Source organism: Paramisgurnus dabryanus, chromosome 19 (genome assembly GCF_030506205.2).
Source record: "Paramisgurnus dabryanus chromosome 19, PD_genome_1.1, whole genome shotgun sequence".
NCBI classification, from domain to species: domain Eukaryota; kingdom Metazoa; phylum Chordata; class Actinopteri; order Cypriniformes; family Cobitidae; genus Paramisgurnus; species Paramisgurnus dabryanus.
Window position 1 is genome coordinate 25,080,908 of NC_133355.1, and position 23,954 is coordinate 25,104,861.

The following is a 23,954-nucleotide window of genomic DNA, read 5'->3' on the forward strand; positions in this document are numbered from 1 at the left end:
TATCAAGTCTTGCTGAAGAAATGAAACCTTCTCTTATCTGCACCCATGTGTATTGTCTTTCATTTCCATGAAAAACCCTCCAAATATCACACAAATCATGTGTATTAATAATCTTTTTCATAGTTTTCTGAGAAGCCATATGTGGCTCTAGGTGGTTCCTATCTAAACTATGATTTTCAGTGCAGTTAAAGTCCCCACCCATGAACACATAATCTTCAACATTACAATTCGACAGTACTGTATTAATTTCATTTAAAAACACCACTCTATTTGTTCCTATAGTAGGGGCATAAATATTTATAAACACCAACGTCATGTTTTCAAACTTTGCTTTTACAATCATAAGTTGTCCTTCTACAACATTTTCAACTTGACATGATATTGGAATAAAATTTTTCTGAAATAGTATTGCTACCCCTCCACTAACATTACTCTTATGACTCAGTAAAATGTGTCCTTCCCATTCCCTTCTCCATTCTATTTCATTAACACAGTCGCTATGAGTTTCCTGTGCTAACATAACATCAATTTTTTTTTCTCTAATTAATTGAAAGAGCTTTGTTCTTTTATGAACGTCTCTTGCACCATTTAGATTTAAAGTACCCACTTTAATTTCAGTCATTATAGTAAAAAGATATGTCCAAACGAACCAATAACCAAGAAACCAAAACATCAGAAAGATAAAGGAATCATACCACTTCAAATTCCTCATTGAGCATATTTAGTTTGATTTTATGCACTATTTTCTTTAACCGAAATCTCTCTTGATCCGTAAAACCACCATCACCTATCTCTCTCATCAATATTTGAGCAGAGTCCAAGAATTTTTGTCTATCAGGGAAAAACTCCTCTACTTTTACCCCTTTCATACCTTTAGTAGTCTGTAAAAAAAGTTTTATTTTATCTAGGGTGTAAGCAGTTCTCTCTGACCTTCTTACTGCAGTAGATTTTATAGAATCCGAAGACTCACTCTCACTTCCATGTACTGATTCATCAGCACCACTACTGTCAGAATGAGCTTCAACTTCCATCTTACTATCAGTAGTTTTTTTCACTTTTTTCTTTCTACCTTTATTGCTTGTCTTTCTTTTTAGTGCAGGAGTTTTACATTTTTTTTCCTCTTCTGCCATGTCTACATCTTCTTCACCGGATTCTACTACATCAACTACACTTTCTTTCTCTGCTACGACATTCTGTTTTTCATTTTCGATAGCATTTAAATGTGTATTCATAGTAGTGTTTACATTCTCATTACAACTAGTACTTGCCTCCATTATAATTGCATCAACAACACAAATCTGTTCCACAACGGGTACATTTTCAGACGATTGTGCATTTACATTCTCATTAACACTAGTACTTGCCTCCATTGTCAATGCATCAACAACACAAATCTTTTCCCCAATAGGTACATTTTCAGACTTTTGTGCTTCATCACCCTCAACATTCAATGCTACGTTCACTGTTTGCATTGCCTTCTCTGGACAAGCTCTGATAATGTGTCCCTCTCTCCCACAACCAAAGCATCTTATAATGCCAGATGTCGCAAAAATAACATAGTTAAAACCATCCACTTTGAACTTCATAACTAAATTCAGTTCTTCATTTACGTTATTCAGAATCATGTAAACATGCCTCCGGAACGACACAACATGCTTTAAACGGGGAGAAGTACATCTTAACGGAACTTTTTTCATTTTTGACATTATCTTTCCATGCCTTGACAGTTCCCTTTCCAAAATCTCGTCCTTAATAAATGGGGGCACATTTGACAAAGTTACTCTTTTTGCCGGTTGCGCGAGAGGCACAACCGGAGTGAAAGTTTCATTAATCACAATGCCGCTAGCTACGGCTAAGTTAACTTTTTCAATGCTATCCAGAAACACCACAATAGCACTGTTCATCCGGGAAGCAGATACAATACTCTCAAAACCAACCACTTCTGCCACCGATAAACTGCATTGCTCCACTGAACATTGTGTCTCAGTGAGCACTTTAATACCGTGCCGTCTACTCAGTTCATCAAAAACTGACGGCGCCGGTTCCGCCATTCCGGCCATCTCGCCGGCGCGGACGACCGCGCTTTTAAACTAAATAAGTCTTCCCTAACACAATACTAATCCGACTAAACCATAGATAGAACAGCAGGTATAAGGAAAATTAGAAAAAGCCAGAAAAACTCACACACACTCCAGCGTGTCCACACTCACTCAGACGCCAACTTCCACGCTCACTCCGCACATACGAGAGAGAGAGAGAGAGAGAGAGAGAGAGAGAGAGAGAGAGAGAGAGAGAGAGAGAGAGAGAGAGAGAGAGAGAGAGAGAGAGAGAGAGAGAGAGAGAGAGAGAGGAGAGAGAGAGAGAGATACAGGTGGCATTTACTTAAGCCATTTAAGTCCATAGTGGCTCATAATTTGATTATAGATGGCACTGTCTAAAAGCTCAAGAAAGGACTATCCAATCGTACCATAATATGGCATTTTTTATTTTTTTTCTAACAAGATGCAGTTCTTAAATGCAAGAACCTCTACTATTTAAATGACATTCATTCCCTTGACTGAAACTCATTTAAAGGCTGGTTAATATTTTGTTTTAGAAAGTGCGATAACATCTTACCAGCATATGTCCTGCAAAACAAATGCAGAGGACGAAGGCGAGCAGCAAAAAGGCCGTTCCAAACGATACCCCAAGGATGGTCGTTCTGAAAGAGACAAAATCCCTCTTTATCAGGTTTCAACAGCAACAACATAAACAAACAGCTTTTGTGGACTAAACAAAACTTCTGGTAGACTTTCACATTGAATCAATAACAACAAAGTCCTTTAACAGTAGTTTATTTCTGATAACAAGAGAAATAAATTACAAGTAAATTACCTCAGTTCATATATCATATCTAACGTGGATTAAAGGATTAGTCCATATTCTTACAAAAATCCCAGATAATTTACTCCACCATGTGATCAAAAATGTTGATGTCTTTCTTTGTTTAGTCGAGAAGAAATTTTGTTTTTTGAGGAAAACATTCCAGGATTTTTTCTCATTTTAATGAACTTTAATGGACCCCAACACTTAACAACGCAGTTTCAAAGGCCTCTAAACGATCCCAAACGAGGCATAAGGGTCTTATCTAGCGAAACAATTTCGTCATTTTTGGCAAGAAAAATAAAAAATATGCACTTTTAAACCACAACTTCTCTTTGTTGAGTGTTGTGTGTTGAGCCAGTGCAACCTCACGTAATTGCATAATGCTGTGGTAAAGTCACGTGTTACATATATGAAATGCACTTTGCAGACCATTTTAAACAATAAACTGACACAAAGACATTAATTAGTATCATTCGACATACAACAACATCTGAACGCTCCTCTTTCTCCACCCTTGTAAAAACTGGGGCATAGTTTCGCATACGTCATCCGGGACCTCTTGACATAATGACGTATTACGTGAGGTCGCGCTGGAGCATCACAGGACCGGAGGAAGACGAGAAGTGGTGGTTTAAAAGTGCATATTTTAATTTTTATTGCCAAAAATGACAATCGTTTCTCTAGATAAGACCCTTATGCCTTGTTTAGGATCGTTTAGAGTCCTTTAAAACTGTAATTTTAAACTGCATTGAAACTGTTAAGTATTGGGCTCCATTGAAGTCCATTAAAATGAGAAAAATCCTAGAATGTTTTCCTCAAAAAACACAATTTCTTCTTGACTGAACAAAGAAAGACATCAACATTTTGGATGACATGGTGGTGAGTAAATTATCTGGATTTTTTTAAGAAAATTGACTAATCCTTTAACTATTACACTGAGCAAATGTTACTGTGTAAAATTAATAAATAAATACAGATTGGAAGTTCACTTTGGTTCAGGCATGTAAACGCAACAACGCATATGCATCCGATGAAACGTCTATAAGCAGCATCAGTTATGAATGCTTACCATAATGTGACGCATGGTCATCTTGCATTGAAAAGAAAAGGAATAGACGGTTTCAGCAGTAACAACATAAACAAGCGGCTTTCGTGGTCAACACGTAACTTCCGGTAAACTTCGCTAAGAATAAATAACAACAAAGTACTTTAAACGTAGTTTATTTATATAACAAGCAAAATAAACAACGCATAGATTACCTTTCGACAAGGTATTTGTTCAAGAGTTCAGTTAAGCAACTAGTCAGACCATTAAAAAAACTGAAACCAGAAGTAAAGTTCGGACCAGACACGTATCGCGTCATCACATGTGCGTCTATACAGAGATTATGTTTGGCAGCTATGCCATAGAAGAACCATTTTTGGTTCCTCAACCATTTAGTCAAACGTTCTTATAAGAACCATTTGTTATAAACAATATTTTGTGAAACAGAAATGTTCTTTGGATGTTTATTTAGCCAAAATTGTTATTTTATCTGTCACCTTTATTTTTAAGAGTGTATGACATTGTAGTAGTCTCCACTGTGGTTTAATACTTAAGGTTACAGGTTTGTCCAAACAGCAATAGATTGCCTTACAAGCCCCACTAATTAAATTTTTTTTCTTTATTAGAACATAAATGTTCAGCCCCATTCAAAAGTGACATATCTCACCATAAACGTGACATAAAATCAATATTGGGAAGCAGGAACACAGTAACCGTAAAAAAGCTGGGTGCTCTCACACAACACGAGCAGTAAATTAGGGCGACGCCTTGCATAGATTTTTCAGTCTGACAAAAAGAGACATTATTTTCAAACCAGACTGTCCTCTGATTCACGAAAATCCATAACTTTCCGCTCCCGGCTGTCCTTTGCAGACGATCATTGACGTTCCCATCATCTCTGCCTTTATTCTCGCACTTCTTTTCTCTCAATTGCATAGATGTCGTAATATTATTATGTGTTGCTCTGTCTAAGTGCTTTTGGATAGGACGGCTGCTTGTAATTGCGGCATGATGGATAGCGAGATCATTTGAGCAGGTAGTAGAGGTTATACTTACTTTGGCAAAACTAAAACCTGAACCACGAAGATGCAGAAGAAAACAAGACACGCGCAGGTGACGTAATATTTGAAGGCTGGCAGAGTTGTTGCTCTATACTGAAACAAAAAAATAGAAATCAGCGTGATGAAGAATGAAATTTTTGAGCTTTAAAGAGCCCCTATTTTCCGTTTACTGATTTGACTTTTTTTGGCGTGTAAGTGTGTGTTTGTACATGTTAACAAACTACCGAGTTACAAATCTCACAGTATAAGATCATGGGAGTTATCGTCTTTTATCCTTTTATTATCCTTACTGTGCCAATCTGTTAAGTCCTGCTCAAGCCGCGCTGGCAAAGTTGATCGATCAGCTTGGTCATCTGGATTTTCTGGATCAGATACGGGCTGATGTTTATAAGTTAGTAAACATGATATTATCTCCAGTTGGAAGCTGATCTTCCAAATATGGTAAGGAGTGCCACATTTCTGTCACTTGCTTGAGGTATTTGACTAATCACAACGCACTGGATAACTGGCCAATCGAAGGACACCACGCTTTTCAGAACAATGAGCTTTGTAGAAATCGACACATTTCAGAAAGGTGGGGCATAGAGGAGCAACAATTATGTACGGTATGTTGAAATCATAAACCACGCAAACACCAAATACACAAAATAACGTTCTTGTAATAGGCATGCAATAGGGGCTCTTTAATATTTTCGACGTTTTTGCATTTTTTGTATCCAGAATTGGCACATTTCAGGCTCACATACCTCTTTTTCTAACGTCTTATTGTGAAAGAACAGTGAAATCCTCTGAATGTCTTCTGACTTCAGCCACTGCCTGGGGAAAGAAAGCATAGATAAAGTCATTTAAAACAATTAAATGGTGTTGTCACTCTGAATGGCTGTGATTTGAAAATGTCGATAAAGGAAATGCTCTGCAAGTAAGCTTAGCTGAAAACTATTTTTTTTATACTTGGGTCAAAAAGTTTTAAACCTCTGAACTGGTTTAAATCAAATAATCTTTGAATAAAAAAAAACAAATTTTATTCAATTGTAAACATCTTCTGTTGAGATGTCTTAAGTGTCAAGAGAAGAAAATGATACACAAAGTGTCAAAACTGTTTTATGACCCCTGATTTATGACCCTACCAAGTGTGACAGGTGTAAATGTGTCACCCTAATGACATTTGATAAACACAATGCTATGAGTGAACGAGCTGTCTGAGATAAGATGGCCGCCAGGTGATGACGTAAGAGACTCGTAAAACATCTAGCCTTCACAATACATATTTATGGGCGGCGAGCAGCGGTGCTGCATGTCATGTACGGTGTGAGCGTCGAGGAGAGTTGAAATCTGCTCAATTCTATGGTAATGAGCTATGACGCGATTCGGCGGCAACCAATCGGAAGGTGGAAACCTCCACTTGGGAGGAGTTAAGAAAATGCATTTGAACATCAGAGTGTCCACTACACCTTTTCTATAGCATCGTTGGCAGGGCAGCCAGAGTTTTTATTTACGCTCTCACCAGTGGCGGTGTAAAAGCACAGTTATACAGACTTGTGTACCCTCCCTGCTTTATACATCTGTCCAATGATCTGCTGGTTGGGACAATATCTGCTGACTCTGTAGCGGTCTCTAAGGATCGGCTAAAAACCCATCTCTTCCAACACCTCACTAACTAAAACAGACTTAACCACCTTTTTCTACTTTTCTATCTTAATCTTTTCTGTCCTTTAAAAAAACGTAACCCTGACTATGAATACTGTGTTATATTGCGTTTACACCAGCCGCGGTAGAGGCAGCAAAAACGTGCTATTCGCGCGTAGTTGGACGCTTGAACATTTGAGTTCAATCGCTTCTTGTCATTCGAAAAATTCACACGGAAATTTGCGTCATGGGAGGGGTTTCTGCGACTCCGCTGAGACTCCGCTGAGACTCCGCCACTCCGCTTCCTGTAATCACGTCACTACTAAATCAAGGTCCTGATTGGTTAACGCAGCGCGGAAATCCGTAGAAGTTAAGATTTTTCAACTTGCGCGTTTCCCGCGGCAACACTCAATTCACGGGAATTTAAACTCGAAGCATTTGTAAAACAAAGTTTTCTTTTAGATTTTCCACAGATAGAGTCTTCACAGAGCAGTTGCGATAATGTATTTGAGCGCAAATTGAGGTTCAAACCTTTTGCGTGCCCCAAAGGCGTATCCTACATATTTGCATGAAAACAAGCCCTTCCTAAATTTTATTTGGTATTTTTATTAAACTATGACAAAAACATTATCAAATAAAACAATACGGTAGACTAGTAACCAACAAAATGTTTAAACAATTATAATGTAAAGAATATTTCAACAATATAAATCAAACGGCAAAACGTTTCTTTGCGAAATGAGCGTATGACTTTTCAGGTATTCCCACTGTAAAAAATTCACAGCATTTTTGTCAAATCAACATATTTTAAAGTTACTTTAACTTAATTTTTTAAGTTTAACAATTTCAACTTGATAACTCAATATAGTAGGTTGAATTGACTTGCAAAACCAAGTTTTTTTAAACTTCATGCTGCATTTTTTACATTGTATATTGAAAAAGTATATAGTTTTAATTTTTATTTTGTGTAAAACGCTTACATTTACTTTTTATAAGAATTAACATTTATACTGTTTAAATCAAATGGCAGAACTTTTCTATGGCAGAATTTTAGGAAGGAAGATTTACATAACAAGCAGGAACATTTCCCAGGATAGAGACAGTAAAGTCTGTAGGAAGAACATTTCATATGGGCTATTGCAGGGGATGCTTACTTCAACACCTAACAGCTTTCTGAAGCTTGCATCATATTCACTGGATACCCTGTACTAATGTGTCACACTGTTACCATATTGGATGTGACCCAGAAAAACAGAAAAGATACAGCTGCCAAAGCAATGAATGAAGATTTACGTAGTGGACCATTTGCAGGGACCCCTTACTTTGACATCTAACAGCATCCTGAACCTTAATCTATTGATCTGTACCGACTAGAAAGGAAGGAAGATTTACATAACAACAATGAATACCCGAAGACTGCACCTTTATCTATCAAAACTTTTCTTTTAAGAACCTTTGACTTTTTTGCTGCAAATGACCCTTTATTTTAAAGGACCTTTATTTTCAAAAGGGTACAGATAAAACAAAGGCTTCCCAAAATCGTCACTGTTAAACTCAAAACAGTTATTTCTTGTGGTGCTGTCTTGAATTCATTAATTTTGTCATACAGATAAGATGCAGGGCATTATGGGTGCTTACTTTTGTGAATTGATGCCATCGATGGTGCGAATAATTCTTTCATTCAACTCCTCTTCAAATCTTTTCTTCTGTGATTTTGTTCTGAAATGAAGGAGAGAGAGAGACCTTCAAACCACTTTAAGAAATGCAGATGAGGTGCATGTCAACTTAATATTCACTTAAATTTGAGCTTATTATAATAAAGTCATATAAAATAATAAGTGGTGCAAAACAAACCTTTCTGACCTTAGTTGAAAGCTGTACTGCCCTAACGGCACATCCTAAGAAAAATGCAAATGATGTTAAAACGCCGTCTAGAATCAAAACTGCATGGGGATTTCATTTACTAGAATTAACTCGTGAAGAAATCCCTCAGCTAGTTATCAGATCATTACTCAGTGTGACTCACATGCGTATTGATCTTGCCGTTCTCATTGGTCATGCTGTCTCTGTGATGGAGGTTGGCAAAGGGCTTGGCCGCCCCCCACGATTCGAGGTACTGCGTCATGCGGACCGTTGCCCTCGTCTTGGCCCCATCCAGAGAGGGTCGAAGTCGGCTAGGGAGCGGGGGACTCCGTTTCTCTGCCTAAATAACATTGTAGAATAAACCATACAGTTAATGGATGTATTATTATAGGATACAGCACTGTAATCTAAAACTCATCATCAAAAATAATGTTTAAAGAATTGGATTTTCTAATTAAATTTTTTGTCTTATTTTATCTTATGTATATACTTCCTATTCTGCACTTTATAGAGAGCTGCAGGGATAATGTATTTTTGTGGGCAAAACCCAGAAAATAACCTTTTAGCACTTACAGTTCTCCTGTCTAGAAGTCATCATTCGTCTACCATGTTTAAACCAAAGAGATATGGGGAGATAAGTGATGATGACAGCATGTAGGATGTCTGTGCTATGAATAGTCTGAGTACCAAGCAACATCTCCAGGTGCTTCTTTGAGAACCAGGACAAAAAGTTATGTGCACCCCTGACAATAGATCCTTAAAGGGGACATTTTACAAGACTTAAAAAAAAAATTGTGTCCCCAGAGTATATGTGTGAAGTTTAGCTCAAAATAACAGATAATATGTTATAACATGTTAATATTGCCACTTTGTAGGTGTGAACAAAAAAGTGGTATTTTTGGGTCTGTCCTTTTAAATGCAAACACTGATCACCATAATGGTGGTTTGTTAAATTTAAACTCAATTGTGCTATCAATTATTTTCTCTCTCTCTCTCTTTGGATAGTGCAGATTAAGGGGCCGTATTATTATAATAAGATCCCATTTTGACATCACAAGGGGAGCCAAATTTCAATGACCTATTTTTTCACACGCTTGCATTGGTTTACCAAAACTAAGTTACTGGGTTGATCTTCTTCACATTTTCTAGATGGATAGAAGTACTGGGGACACTGCAGCCCTTAAACATGGAAAAAGTCAGATTTTCATGATATGGCCCTTTTAGTGTAAAGTATTGTACCCCAAAAGGTATTATGCTATACCTATCAAGGTACAAAATGCAGAAAGGTTTCATTCTGGACCCCATAGACCATGGGTGTCGAACGCGGCCCGCAAAGGTGTCCAATCCGGCTCACGTGATGATTTATACAGTATTATTGAATATTAAATACATATTTTAAAAACCCTTTGTTGGGTGGATGTGTTCGTTTTTAATAGGAAATTAAAGCACATCGTGGAACATAGACTTAACACGTTGCCCAAAAATCTTGGCATTTTATGTTACCGCTCTTAGTGCCCCTATATCAAGCACTTTCATTTTCTAAATGATTGTTCTCATTACAAATATATTCCAAAGAAAAGTGAATGGTTGATAAATAATTTTGGCATTAAAGTATAATGCAAAGGAAGTTAAATAAAAGCTTTTCAACCTAAGGCCAGTGGGTTTTGTTCAGATGTAAATTTGTGTGTATGGTATGTACAGTACGAGTGTGACTTATGAAATGTAGTTATTACAGTGTGTGTTTCTCTAGTTTTTTGCTAATTAATTTGTTTATTTAGTTAATTTTAACATAATTATCAGCACACTAAGGTTTAAAAAAAATGATCCGGCCCTCACATCGTGGCGTAATTTACCATCCAGCCCTCAGCCTAAAATGAGTTTGACACCCCTACCATAGACAAATATAATCTATCTAATGACCCACCAAAATATGTGTTATATAAATATGCTGAAAAAAACACATTTAGATATATAAAAATATATATTTTTAATAAGTGTTTTATATTCTTATTGTCTTTGTATAAATTAAATTACATTTTAATTGTAATCCCTAAATACCTGATATCAAAACCATTTCTATTCATTGTCATTTACAGGAAAAAACTTTTTGGTGTTTGTGTGATTCACTACAACAACCAAGTGACTTTGTGTGACCCACCTGATCTTACTGTGCGTGTAAATAGCATGCAGTGGGAAAAGTCGTACAATACATCGCCAAATTCCAATTTTGCATGCATATGATACCCAGTCCTTCCCATTCACTTAATATTTTCATGTTGTTTTATGTACTGTATTGGTTTCTTTTTTTCCACATTGTCGCTTGGGTTTGGGGTTAGAACAACTTTTTGTTACATAAACTGACATCCTAACCCAAACTCCAATTCTAACCCCAACCCCAAGCATCCATGGTTTGAAAATAAACAAAATCATGGAGAAGCCAATATATTAATAATGACATCCTAAAGCAAATCCCAAATCTAACACCAAACCCAAGCGAAAATGGTTTAAAAAACTGAATTGTTTTAGAAACCAATCCATAAAATGACTCAAAAAGATGCACCGTATTAAGTGAACGAGAGCGACTGGTGTATCATATGCACGCAAAAACTGAATTTGGCATATCTATCGCGAAACTTTCACACTGTGTGCTATTTATATGCATTTGATGTGAATGTGTTGACCCACTATAGTGGGTTCTGACCCACAGTTTAAAAACCCCTGCTTTATAGGGTACAGAAAACGTTTTAAACCTTTTGTTCAATGTTGCCTCAAGTCAGTACAATACAGATCTATCATGATTAATAAAAGAATTTATTTAAGTAAAACAAAAACCACACAGGCATTAACAAATGTGGAGGAAAAACAAAAATGAGCAAAAGCCCTCCAAACTTCAATCTGGAAATGATAATGAGAGTGTGGTGGGTGGCAGTGGGTTGTTATGTTTAAGCTGAGAGGCTCAAAAAGAGTAGAAAATAAATGCACGAGTCTCTTATGAGAGAACGTTGCTGCTTTTGTTACCTCGGGCCAATGCATTGTTGAAAAGTAAATAACGTACTAGATAAAGAAAAGAATAGGCGTTGTTATTTGAATATATGATGCCAGGCATTATGATATCTGTGGGCAGTAAAGCCCACTCACATCTGAGATGATGAATATTTTGGATTCTTCTTCTGGGTCTTAAAGCTAAACTACTGCAATATATTAAACGTGTACTTTTAATTGAAATAGGATTGTCAAATTTGAAATTAGGCTATAAGTCTTTATAGTACACAGTGTCAATTAAATGATTATTGCTTATGTTTACCTAGACATGATTAACTAGTAGTGCTTGCTAAGGAATCACCATGATTATTCCTCATACAATATAAATAAACAAATATATAAACACACTCTTTACTTTAAAGGTTTACATTAGGCTATCAATTGTGGCTCTTTGGAAATCTACACTGTAAAAAATACTTTGCTGCCTTAAAATTTTTTGTTGAATCAACTCGGATTTCAACTTACCATTATTTATCTTGACTAAAGATGAGTTGTTATACAGGTGAGTTGTTATAACTTATAAAATTAAGTTGACTTTTCTCAACTATATTTTATAAGTTGTGACAACTCATCTCTGTTGACATGACTTGTAAATCTGAGTTGATTCAACAAAATTTTTTAAGGCAGCAAAGTATTTTTTACAGTGTAGTTATTCTTATAAACTTATTAAAGTCGTACATTATATCATGTTTTACCTTTGGGTTGATGACTAGGTATGTGATGATGCCGTGTTCTTTCAGGTAGGAGTCTCGGCTCTGCCCGTGCCCCTGCTCGACTTTGTACGCCCCTTTCAAATGCTCCAGGGTAACAGAGGAGATGTGAACTCGCCTGGAGAGGAGCACACAAACATTACACTTCATAAAAAGGTACAAAACATGAGTATTTTCTAACGCTCGCAGAAACAAAAGGTTTAAGATTGAAAAACTGTAAAGAGAGGATCTACAGTATAGCTCTTCTTTGTCTTTATTATGTGTTATTCAACAAAACAGCACTTGATAGCAGCACAATTGCACACTGTTCACTGTTTCTCTCAATAGAGCTTTTCTATTAATGTCAAGTACACTTCATGTAGAAGCAAATATGTAAAAAATCATAAAATAAGGGAAAAACACGTCTCACATGCTTTGTGAGGCTGATCTTACCCAGGTACACCCCCTGCCTCCATGTGATTGGCCAGGGTGACGTCATGTGACCAAACATCATACTGCCATTTCTGGAGGCCGATCACGCCGCAGAGGACATTTCCAGAATGCACTCCGACACGCATGTTAATGTCGACCCCGGTGGCATCTCTCACCTTTCTGAAATAACATTTAAAATGACACATTATTACCACAGTTTTTACTAAAGGCAGCGCAAATTAGTTCAGGGTTGCAAATAAGCAGTTTCTCAATATGCGTTCTTCAGCGATCTTGCATCCTCGTGTTATTGACCGTCGAAGTTCAATTCCAGTTCTCAAAAGGCAAGTAAAGGACGCATAAGAAATACACGGATGTGTTCTTGATTTGCGCGCTGAAATCACGTTACGCCCCAAAAGTCATTGCGGCAAAACAATGGTGGAGATCAGGTGATCAACGGGAAGATCGCACACATCTCAATTCTCACAAGTGCGGTCTGTTTCTCGCGACCTTCTGAGTTCGTTCTTCCAAGGTCGCCTGGCAAGACCGATCTCCACGAGAACGCAAGTCTGTTCTTTGCATTCTTGGAATTAAGAGAACAGCCAGATGCTCCTCATGTGCGGGTGATCTACTAACGCCTGATGAGCTTGAGTTCAGCACCACAGACATCGCAGCTTATAAAGCCATAGTACGGTAAAAAGGACTGGAGGACAAAGAAGGTTTACAAGAAGTTTTGAAACAGTTTCTCCTGACTACTCTTTTATTTCCTCCAGGAAAAAAGTTAAAACAAACATGGCTTGGCAAACAATATTTAGAATAATATGTTCCTCTGGCATTCCTCATGGGGAGAACAGCGATGCCTCCTCATAACAGCAACAATTGCAGCAATTTCAAGTGCAAAATGATTTAAGACATGCTTTTTGGTGTTAAATAAAATATCACACACACAAACATTTGTAAATCACGTTGCGTGAATGATTTAAATAATATTCACCCATAAACTTTGCGTCTAAAAAGGGAAACTCCTTGAAATGCATATGCAATAAGATCAGTCCCAAAAATAACTACCATACCTTTTCCGCACTTATTATCTACTGCGTGTCTTTAGTAAATCCCGACATTCTTTATTTAACAACGAAATTATGGTTTGCACTGGCGCAAGCTGTTAATAAATCTGGCCTTGAAACTATAAGTGGTGGTTTCCTGGACAGGACTTATCCTAGTCCTACACTAAAATGCATGTTTAAGCTGCCTTTATTTAACTCTTTCCCCGCCATTGACGAGATATCTCGTCAATCAAGAGAAAACGCTTCCCCGAGTTTTTCGGTCTTTCCGCAATAGCGCTATTATCCCTTCCGCAACTTTTTAACCCGGAAGTATTGCCCTATGGCAAGCTGCTGCATGTCCGTGTCTGTTTTAAAGATCGCTCTGAATGGGATCTCTATGAAAAGTCCGTCACAAAAATGGAATTATCTCTGCTTTTTGCTCAAAATGTGGTGTTTTTGCAGAAACCTACCCATATTCAAAAGCTGATTACAAAAGAACTACTGAAGGTAGGATGAAACGGTTTTTTTATTTGAAAGCAGAGGGTTTGTTCTTTCATTTGGTATATTGTATGTTTATATATTTGAAGAAGAACATTTTCTGGAAGACATTAAACTTTTGTGAAAATCAAGAAAAACGCTGGCGCTGGCTGGCAACTTTTTTTTTTAAACGCTGGCGGTAAAAGAGTTAATATATATATCAGTGTCATTGTTTTCATTTGTCTCAAGATGCACACCAGTATTGTTCTTTTTTAACCTGATCCCTCTCCGGGAAACTGCCCCTTAACATTTTCTTCCTTTCATAACAACAGAGCTTATAGATTTTAATCTCTCCGTACATCAAAACAGTAAACAGTACCATATTTCACAGACATAACTTTGACAACAGAAATAAACATAAATTTATACCACGGCCCTGTTGAATGCTGTACTGTACTCTGGTTTTCAGCAGGGCTTTGCAAAAACCTCAGGATTTTCAAGTGGATTTGAAACAAAACTTTCATAAAAGTTGAACAATGTTTGAAGGTAAGAAGTATTGTAAAACCATGTAGCAGAAATAATTAATGCACATACATTTTCTAAATTTGGTAGCTCGCTTTCTGCAGATTGTGTGTATTTGCTTCTGGCATGATCTGCCGACCCTCATATGACCTCTTTTCCGAGGAAAGCACACAGAATATTTAAATAAGCACTTGCCTGAAATCCTGTATGACTTCTCACTTCACTTTTCTTTCTACCAAAGTCCCTACGGCAGTGGTTCTTAAACTGAGGGGTGGGCCATCCTTGGGGGCACCCAGTTTTATGACATTTTATAAAATACATTAATGTATCATAAATTCTGTGTAATAAAAAACAATAATAATCAACAGTACTGAATTGTATCATTTAATATGTTTTGTTTAATTCAAACTCTAAGTTTGAGATCTCTTGAATTTTCTTTTGGGGGGGGGGGCACAAAGGGATGCACCATACCCAAGGGGAGGGAGCACGCTGAAAAGTTTGAGAACCACTGCTTTAGGGAAAGTCATACCACTAGGTGGTCATGTTTGCAATGCCTCCAGGCAGTTATTTCAGTGATGCAAAACTAAAATCATATCTATATGAATGGGGAAAGACAGATATCTCGAAAACCATGTGCTAAAATCAGAATGAAACACCATATTAAACCATCAACTATCCTGAAACTTTTGTTTCTTAAGATCACATTGCGCTAAAAACAAAATTTTCAAGGTCGTTTGGCTCTGTGATATGTATATAATTTGGAACGAAAATGCACTCTCTGGTACCAATATGTACATTTGAAGTACAAATATGAACTCTAGGTGCAAATGTGTACTTTTAAAAGGGTACCGCCACAGTGACAGCTAATTTTTGTGACAATTTGACAGAGTGGGGTGCAAGTAAGCCAGAACTGCCCCGTCAAAAAGGTGTATGTGCCGATCATTTTATTGGGAATCTGGCACACAGTATTCCTCTCTCCTGTTTGAGAATACAATAAGACGGTGGATCCTCAATAACACCCCTCCAACGAATTTGTTTGTGTATGATGTGAAAGTGAATGGGTGTCGGAGAGCGGGTGTGTGAAGCTCAGAGTTGGGCAGAAGAATGGAGTTGGGTGAGGAAGTGAAAAATGGGGCAGCACTTTCAGACCGAAGAGAAGAATGTGTGGGTTTTTTTTTTTTAAATATTACACATCTGAGCCTCTTGAGTATCTGGATGATTTCAGGCTCACAGAGAAGTGTAGTGTTTCAGGACAGCCATCACGAAAAAAAGTGTTTCTGGTGGATGATGAAAGGACATACTGTGATAAACATCTGGTGTAGGGGTTTTAGGAGGGATGGACTTTGGGTGTTTTGTTCTAATGTGGAAAGATGTCAGCCGGTCAGTATCACAAAATACCATATTGTGAGAATCAATAAGAGTTCCTCCAGAAGCTCCTTATGGTGCTATGAGATACAGTAAGCGTGCTATGGTAAAGCTGCATTTCTTCAACTATTTTGACTCTGCATAGACGCTCCATGTAAGTGGCACCTATATATACAGTATATCTAGTGCAGAGATTTCTAAAGCAAATAACATTTATACAGAATCACAATCATGGCAAACAATGCATTATATGGTTAAATGCAGAGTTGCATGAAAAGTAGGATAAAAAGTGATTGTTAAGGCTAACTGACTTAAAAAACTGGTTTGAGTTTAAATAATTTCATTATGTATGAATAAACAGATTGTGAAGTAAACGAAGAGATTTGCAGGAAACCATTCCACTGAGACAATGCGCAATTTTACAGTTTGATGGTCAGTGTTGTGCCTGAACGAGTTCATTGAAGGACAGTTCATGAACTCGTTCATATTTTGGGCGAACGTGAACTGAACGTACTGTATTACTGGCTGATGAACGTTACTGTGAACTCGTTCATTCTGGGGCTTGTGAACGACGCTCTTTCAGTTTAGCATCTTTCAATAGGGTGCCAGATTTCTATAGAGTCTTCCAGGCGAAAACCCGACTAAAACACACCGTAAACAGGCCTTAATGTGTAGCGGAAAAAACACCCAATCTGGCAACACCCGCGTTTCATGGCTGCATGCGTCATCAAAACAAAGAGCAGCATGGAGGTGACGCACTGGACGCTGCTCACATAGTTTAACATTTAATAACATCATATTTGTCCTAAACGGTTAAGGATTAACATAGGCTGCTAACGCATATTCTGGATCTTGATAGACTCTGACTAACCTCACGCTATTTAACGTGCGAGTTGTCCTACACGCAATGCCTCGCAGCGCTTCTCGCCCGGAAAACCCCTTGAAGCAAGCAAATGTGCAAGCAAATACAAAACTTAAAAGACAGTCAATGCTAATGTAAACCCTGGTTGGATAAGGATTTAAAGTTGGATATGAAGATGAAATCTGACGCATTTAGCTTCAGTGTTAAAACTGATAAAATAATTGCTGTCTGTGGTTCTATATGGGCTATATAATATGGGGAAAAAGAACTATAAATTAGTTCAGTTTTGGAACTGTGAACTAGTTCAAAATTTTGAAATATGAACTATGAACTGAATTAGTTCCTTTTTAAAATTTGTGAACTGTGAACTGAACTAGTTCATGTAGAAAGTGAACTTTCTCAACACTGTTGATGGTCATTGTACAAAAATATTTATTAAATGCTAAAATTGAAAATAAAAATGTGGGCACATCCAAGTAATTTTTTAGCAGATGCTCAACCAAAGGACAAGTCAAAGCTTAAATACAATAGGCTTGACACACTGCTATTTTTATCTCCCAATTTTTTTAATAATTGAAATTGAAATAAAAAAATCTATATTTTCTGAGCTATGGAAAAAAGCCGTATGTTCCTTGTTCTTAGACGGCAGCATCAAGCATCTGTCATGCTCCAAATTGGTTTTATTAATTGAAATCAATAATAAAAAATCTATATATTCGGAGCTAAACATAGCAGTGTGTCAGTCCCATTGTAAAGACTGCTGAAATGAACCACTCATAATGAAATACAGCAGTAATAAGATATGAAGAGTTTGGTTCCAAAACGTGATAAACGGCATTTAAAAAAAAATAGTTACCAACCAAATCAATATTGTATTCTTACCCTCAGTATTAAAAAGTAAATTCTTAATTTTATGCAAAATCTGATATCGGCCGTGTTAAAGGGATAGTTCACCCAAAAATGAAAATTCTGTCATCATTGACTCACCCTCAAAAAAATACTTACTTTATTGCATTTTGTGGGAAAAATAATCCGTTTTTATAATAAATCTTTGAAAATCAAATTATGGATTTGAATTTTTTATGTTATAATAACCTAAAGATGCTATGTGAACGTTTTTTTAACAGAAAATAGTAATTTTTATCTCGTCACTTTCTTGGTATAGAAAACACGTTTTTACACAAATTAGTCAAAACGGATTTATTAAGTTTCGGAACCAAACTCTTCATATGTATTAAGAGATTATTTGTGTTTAAATGCTCTTTTACTTGATGGCCCCACACATATCCAGCCCCATCTTCACACAGTTGTTAGCGTGATCGGTCAGAGGGTCAGGCAGCCCAGACACGCAGTAATAACAGTCACCCAAGATCTTGATCCGCATGCAGTCATTTTCCTACAAATAAACCACAGACATTATAGTAAACAAACTTTATTATATAGACATAAATGAAAATGCATAAAAACATAATTTAACAGGTTCATATATTTACAGTATAGTGGGCTTACAAAGTTTTCAGACACTTTAAGTGTAAGTATACATTTTTAAGTGTGGCCACTGTATCTGACAACAATATGTTTCAATAATACGCCCGTCAGTACAGCATATACGATACCTTGGCAATCTGGTCAAATTTGCCGAAGAGCTCATTCAGCATATAGACCAGTTCTCCTGGTGAACAGTCACTGGCTAGACGAGTGAACCCAACTATGTCTGCATACAATATGCTTCAAAAAAAACAAAACATTAAGATGTTAGAAAAACTAGGGTTGTGCAAATATGTTGTACACTTTATTCATGCCACTTAATACAGCCAATGGGTGTACAGCCAACAAAAAAAGATTTTCTGTGAAATTAAAGGTGCAGTGTGTAGATTTTAGCGGCATCTAGCACTGAGATTCTGAATTGCAACCAACAGCTCAGTCCACCGTTCACTGAAACGCATAGAGAAGCTACGGTAGCCCCCTCATTTTGTCTAGGACAAAATACAGTAGTGACAAAATGCACTCTGTAGAGTAGTTTGTCCGTTTAGGGCTACTGTAGAAAAATGGCGGCACAAAATGGCGGCCTCCATGTAAGGGGGCCCACGGTGTATGTAGATAAATCATCTCATTCTAAGGTAATAAACACATAACAGTTCATTATGTAAGGTCTTTAAACACCACTGATAATATAGTTATGTATATTACATTGCATTTCTGTCATTATATCCTTATAAAAGTTACACACTGTGCCTTTAAGGCCTCCTTTACACCTGGTAATAAGACTTGATATTTGGTATTAAGATACGTTTTGGACGATCGGATCACAAGTGGATGAGAGAGACGCAAGTTCGTTAACACCTAGGGCCCTATCTTGCACCCAGCGCAATTGACTTTGTCAGTGACGCATGTATCATTCGTATTTTGCACCGGCGCACAGCGGGTTTTTCCCTCCACAGACGCACGTCGGCAAACTAGGGAATGAACTTGCGCTCCCTGGGCGGTTCAGCGCAAAAAAGGAGGCGTGTTGCGGCGCAAAACAATCCCTGGTGCTATTTTGCAGTTTTAAAAAACAGTTGCCCCACTGACCAGAAAAAAACTAGTCTTAAGTCAGTGGCGCGTGGTTCATTATGCTATTTTAAGGGGGCATGCTTGACCATAATGTATAGCGTGCACAACGCGCATACACTTTGCTTATCTAATCTACACAGATGCAACAGTAATTTTTGCAAATCATAAATTGTTACAATAAAAAATATTAACACATGAGATAAGGGGAATCATAGTGGTGAGCATTGTGGTGATAGTTTTTATTTATTGTGTGGCTGCGTAAAAAAATTCTCATGCAAATAACGATTAAAATATTTTCATAAGTTTGTTGTGTGGCTGTATTACGTTTATTCTATGTAAATAATAATTAAAAGTTTTCATAAGAAACCTTAATGTATATGAACTTGATTTGTAAGAGTACTTTGGGGATGGACCTTGCTTGCGTTTCTTGGGTCCGATTTCAAAGCCCCCAAACCCTTTCAGTGGTGAGGGTGGACGCAGCGGACGCAGGGATGTCCTCTGCTGGCGTCTGTGTAGAGGCAGATCCACCTCCCGTTACACGGTCTGCCCGATTTATGCTGGCAAGCTTGGGATTCCCCCGTCTCCTGACATCATTGTAGCGCTCGGCGCAACGATGGGGATGCCAGCTGATGAGACAATTGTGGCTATTTCCTCTCACGCCTGTTTAACCGACGCTGATTTGGGCGGGTTTCTCCTATCCCCATACAAAACAACTTCTCTGTCTTTAACTGCTCTTACAAGAACGTCGGTCTCCTCGACTGTGAACCGCTCCTGGCGTGCTTCTGGTAAATCCGTCATAATAATAGCAACCCGCCATGGAACTTGCGCCCTTGCGTTTAAAGGGAATGTTGGATAGCGTTCTGATTGGTTTATTTGACGTTACGCCCAAACCACACCTATGAATAATGAACCTGCTTCAGACCAACCCCTTTTTGATTTGTGCCTGGCGCCAGAGTTATTTCTCCCGCCGGGAAAATAGCAACAGCGCCCAAGATCCGCCCACAAAGTCACTTGCGCATTGCGCTTCGCACTTGCATTTCAGATCGTTAAAATAGGGCCCCTAGTGTTTTAATCCGTCTCTTTTGTCCAATTTTGACCCCTTCTGTCCTGATTTCTTTGAGGAGATGGTCTTTGGGTGAGTCGATAAAACACTAGCAGGAGAAATCACGAGTTTAAGTTGACGCATACTAATATTATGGCAGAGTACTGCTAATATGTAAGAGTGTTGTTAGTAAACATGCTGCACAAAGCTTGCGCCACTTTCACATGCTCGCAAAATGAAACAAAAATGAAAGAGGCAAAGGGCAGGCACTTTAGTTTAATCAATGACTGCCTAAAAACTCATCCACTTGTGATCTGATTGACCAAAATGCACCAAAGTGTAGAGTATATGGTGTGACATACATGCTCTGCAGGTTGTTTTTGATGTTAAAACTACAAAATGCAGGATATGGTCGAAAACATTGGCGTGTGTCAGATATGGATTTTTGCTGCTGGTCTGACTAAAGCCCTATGAATATTATGCAGATGCAGAGAACCCAATTAGCTTTTCTTCAATCAGTGAGAACGAACAGGTCTCTCAACAGCCTGCCTCCAAAATGACAAACGTATTAGAGGAGAGAAAGAAGCACTTTGAAGCAAAAGACTCAATGTCCTTCAGTTCACTGAACAAAATCAGTATTCCTTTTCAGTACTTTACACGATTTTGTTGAAGATTTTGTTTGTTTTATCTTTAGAAAGAAACTGTCTAGACTGTATAGACCTTATAGGATGATTCTGGGTTACTGAATAGCAAGCACTTTGTATTCACTCTGAAAGACAGACCGAGAGAGGCTTAAGAGGTGTATAAAAATTACTGGGTTGCATAAAAGGAATCATTTGGTATACAGATCAGTACTCTAATGTCATGATGTAAGTTTTACTGTACCTGACATTGGTGTGTCTCTGTACATACAGATTGTGGAAGTTGTTGGTGTTTTCAGCCTGGCCGAAGTTTGGCCCCTTTAGCCTCTGGATGATCTCGGCCTTCATCACTCTTGCGATGTGGGCGGGGAGCAGGGACAGCAAAAGGCGTTCCTATTGGTCCAAAATAAAGAAGATTGTCAACTGTGTGTTTAATCGGTTATGTGCAAAATGAAATATTTTCATCTCGGATATGAAGTTATAACAGTATGAATGTAAATGGTATTTACGTTCGCCCTAAACGTTTTTTTCTGCCATAATGAAATGCTATCATAAAAAACAACGTAAAGGCACGTAATGTATTTTTCACCACTAGAGGTCGCTAAACAACAACAACAGCTTGATGCAGTGTGCTAGATGTTAGTACTTCCGCATGCCACATACTTCCACATGCGAACTACAACTACTGCGCAGACGGATCGGCCTATGACATCAAACCATTGCGAAAGCAATTCTCTTGCAATAGTTTGATGTCACATGACGATCAATCTGCGCAGTGCCACATGAAGTCAACCACATCTATGGTTTCTATGGCAGCAAAAGCAGAAACCGTGGATAAACCAGACATGACACCACTGACAAGCAACCCTATGAACACGGGCGTAACGTTTTTAAAACAGCAATTTCTGCATTTAAATAGAGATAAAACAATGCTCTCTGTTTTCTTTTTTGTTGGATAATTCCTCTCCTGGAGAGTTCACGGGATAGCAAAGTTTCCATCGAATGAACACTTTTGGATCTTGCCGGAAGTAGTAGGTCATCTGGGTACTTTTTCGCATTCTGTTTTTTAAATTTTATGAATTTGGACATACTACTCGCCTCACCTACTGCTTTTTGCCTACTTTATAATATGAAAGTAGGCAGTTTTCGGACACAGCTGCACACTCTTCTTCTACACTTACTTCCTGTCTGTTGTATATTCAAACCATGCCTGCTGCTCCACATTCACATTGCGAAGTATTGTCAGTTTAATCTGCGCACCGAGCGTTCGTAATCATTGCCATTGTTTCACGTTTTATGTTATGACCTTTGTGCCTGTTCTTGGATTAATGCTTTTGGATTATCCTTTTGTCTTGTTTGCCTGTTTGTTTTTAAATAAACTTCTGAATTTGGAATGTACTCTAAGACTCGCTCGTTACAGAATACTTCGCCATAAACCGGAATCCAGCGGAATTAATTTCATCAAGAACCATGGATCAAGCAGTTTCTTTTAGACAACTACATCAAGGTAACTGGCCCATTGAAGCTTTCATCGAGGAGTTTTGTAACCTGTGCTACCAGGTAAAATTTAATAACACTGCTTTGAAAGACATTTTTCAATTTGGCCCTAAAGAGACTGTGAGTTATCTGATGCCTGAAAGCCGTAAATTAGAAACCTTAATGGAATATATTGAATATGCTTTACTGTAAAGTGGTTCTCCCTTCTTGGCTAGCAAACCAGAGATGTTCATGCCATGTCTATGGGGATGGACTCCCTTTTGAAGCCAACACTAGCGGCCCGTCGATGAATTGCAGTTTTGGTGCCCTATTTAAATGATCTAAGCGCAAGAAAGGACAGTGTTTTCTTTTGTTATCGACACTTCAACCCATTATCCCGAAATTACGTCCCTATTAGTCACGTAAATTTGTGAGTCTTAAGCGTGACACTGACACAGTTTTCCGCCTTTTGCGACAACAGATCACGCATTTCTGGTTACGTGTCACTGTCATGTATTTGATACTCAACTGTTTTGTCCAATTTTTTTACCACTGCCGCTTCGGTTTAGGGTTAGATTTACATAAAGCGACATCCTTGCACAAACCCAACTCTAACCCTAATACCAGGCGACAATGGTTTAAAAATCATAAAATATAAAAAAATAAATCATGAAAAAAGATATAAACCAATAATTAAAGTGACATCCTAACGCAAACACCAAATCTTACCCTAAACCGAAGCGTCACTGGTTTGAAAATAGGACAAAACAGTTGAGTAACAAATATGTGACAGTGACACGCAAACAGAAATGCGTGACAGTGACATGTAAACAGAAATGCGTGACATGTTCACGTAAAAAGCCGAAAAACCGCTTAAGACTCACAAATTTATGTGACTATAGGTACATAATTTCGTGACACAGGGTTGGACACTGATGTGCATAACCATCAGTCAATCACAAATCCATAAATAGTAATTTTACTAAATATTTTTTACTTTTTTTTAAACATAATACTGAGAATAAAGAAGGTTATTATGAGAAATGTATTTTTAATATTGTTGATATTTAAAGAGTTTTTAATAGATAAAATATAGGATAATTTTTTTTACTATGGTTTACCACAAATAAACAGCTTTTCTACAATAAGTAAAAATAGTAATACAATGGTAATCAAAAATGCCAAAAAACAAGTTTTTACTCTTTTACTATAATAAAACCATGGATAATTTTCATAAGGGAAAATATACCATAAAACTAATACTCACTGGCTACCAAGAAGCAACTAAGTAAGTGCAAAACCATACAGTTAAACTGACCAATGTTCAAGATACGGCATTGTTTCTATAGC

General features: G+C 37.6%; 1 protein-coding gene across 7 annotated transcripts in view; it reads right to left on the minus strand.

Annotated features, from left to right (window-relative positions):
- The window catches only part of adcy2b (adenylate cyclase 2b (brain)), a 92,190-nt gene that overhangs the window by 20,227 nt on the left and 48,009 nt on the right, over window positions 1-23,954 (minus strand). For 5 of the 7 annotated variants that reach the window (XR_010545576.1, XR_010545577.1, XR_010545578.1 and 2 more), the window contains exons 5-15: window positions 21,373-21,521; window positions 18,509-18,620; window positions 18,161-18,288; window positions 12,645-12,803; window positions 12,198-12,330; window positions 8,624-8,800; window positions 8,452-8,495; window positions 8,236-8,316; window positions 5,718-5,787; window positions 4,967-5,064; window positions 2,617-2,701 (exon numbers count right to left, since the gene is read on the minus strand). Coding sequence is in view for 4 of the 7 variants with exons in the window: in XM_065293619.1 (XP_065149691.1) it covers window positions 2,617-2,701; window positions 4,967-5,064; window positions 5,718-5,787; window positions 8,236-8,316; window positions 8,452-8,495; window positions 8,624-8,800; window positions 12,198-12,330; window positions 12,645-12,803; window positions 18,161-18,288; window positions 18,509-18,620; window positions 21,373-21,521 (1,236 nt within the window). In the remaining 3 variants the exon portion in view is untranslated. The remainder of the gene's footprint in view (window positions 1-2,616; window positions 2,702-4,966; window positions 5,065-5,717; window positions 5,788-8,235; window positions 8,317-8,451; window positions 8,496-8,623; window positions 8,801-12,197; window positions 12,331-12,644; window positions 12,804-18,160; window positions 18,289-18,508; window positions 18,621-21,372; window positions 21,522-23,954) is intronic. The other 2 variants (XM_065293632.1, XM_065293617.1) reach the window with 1 other exon arrangement.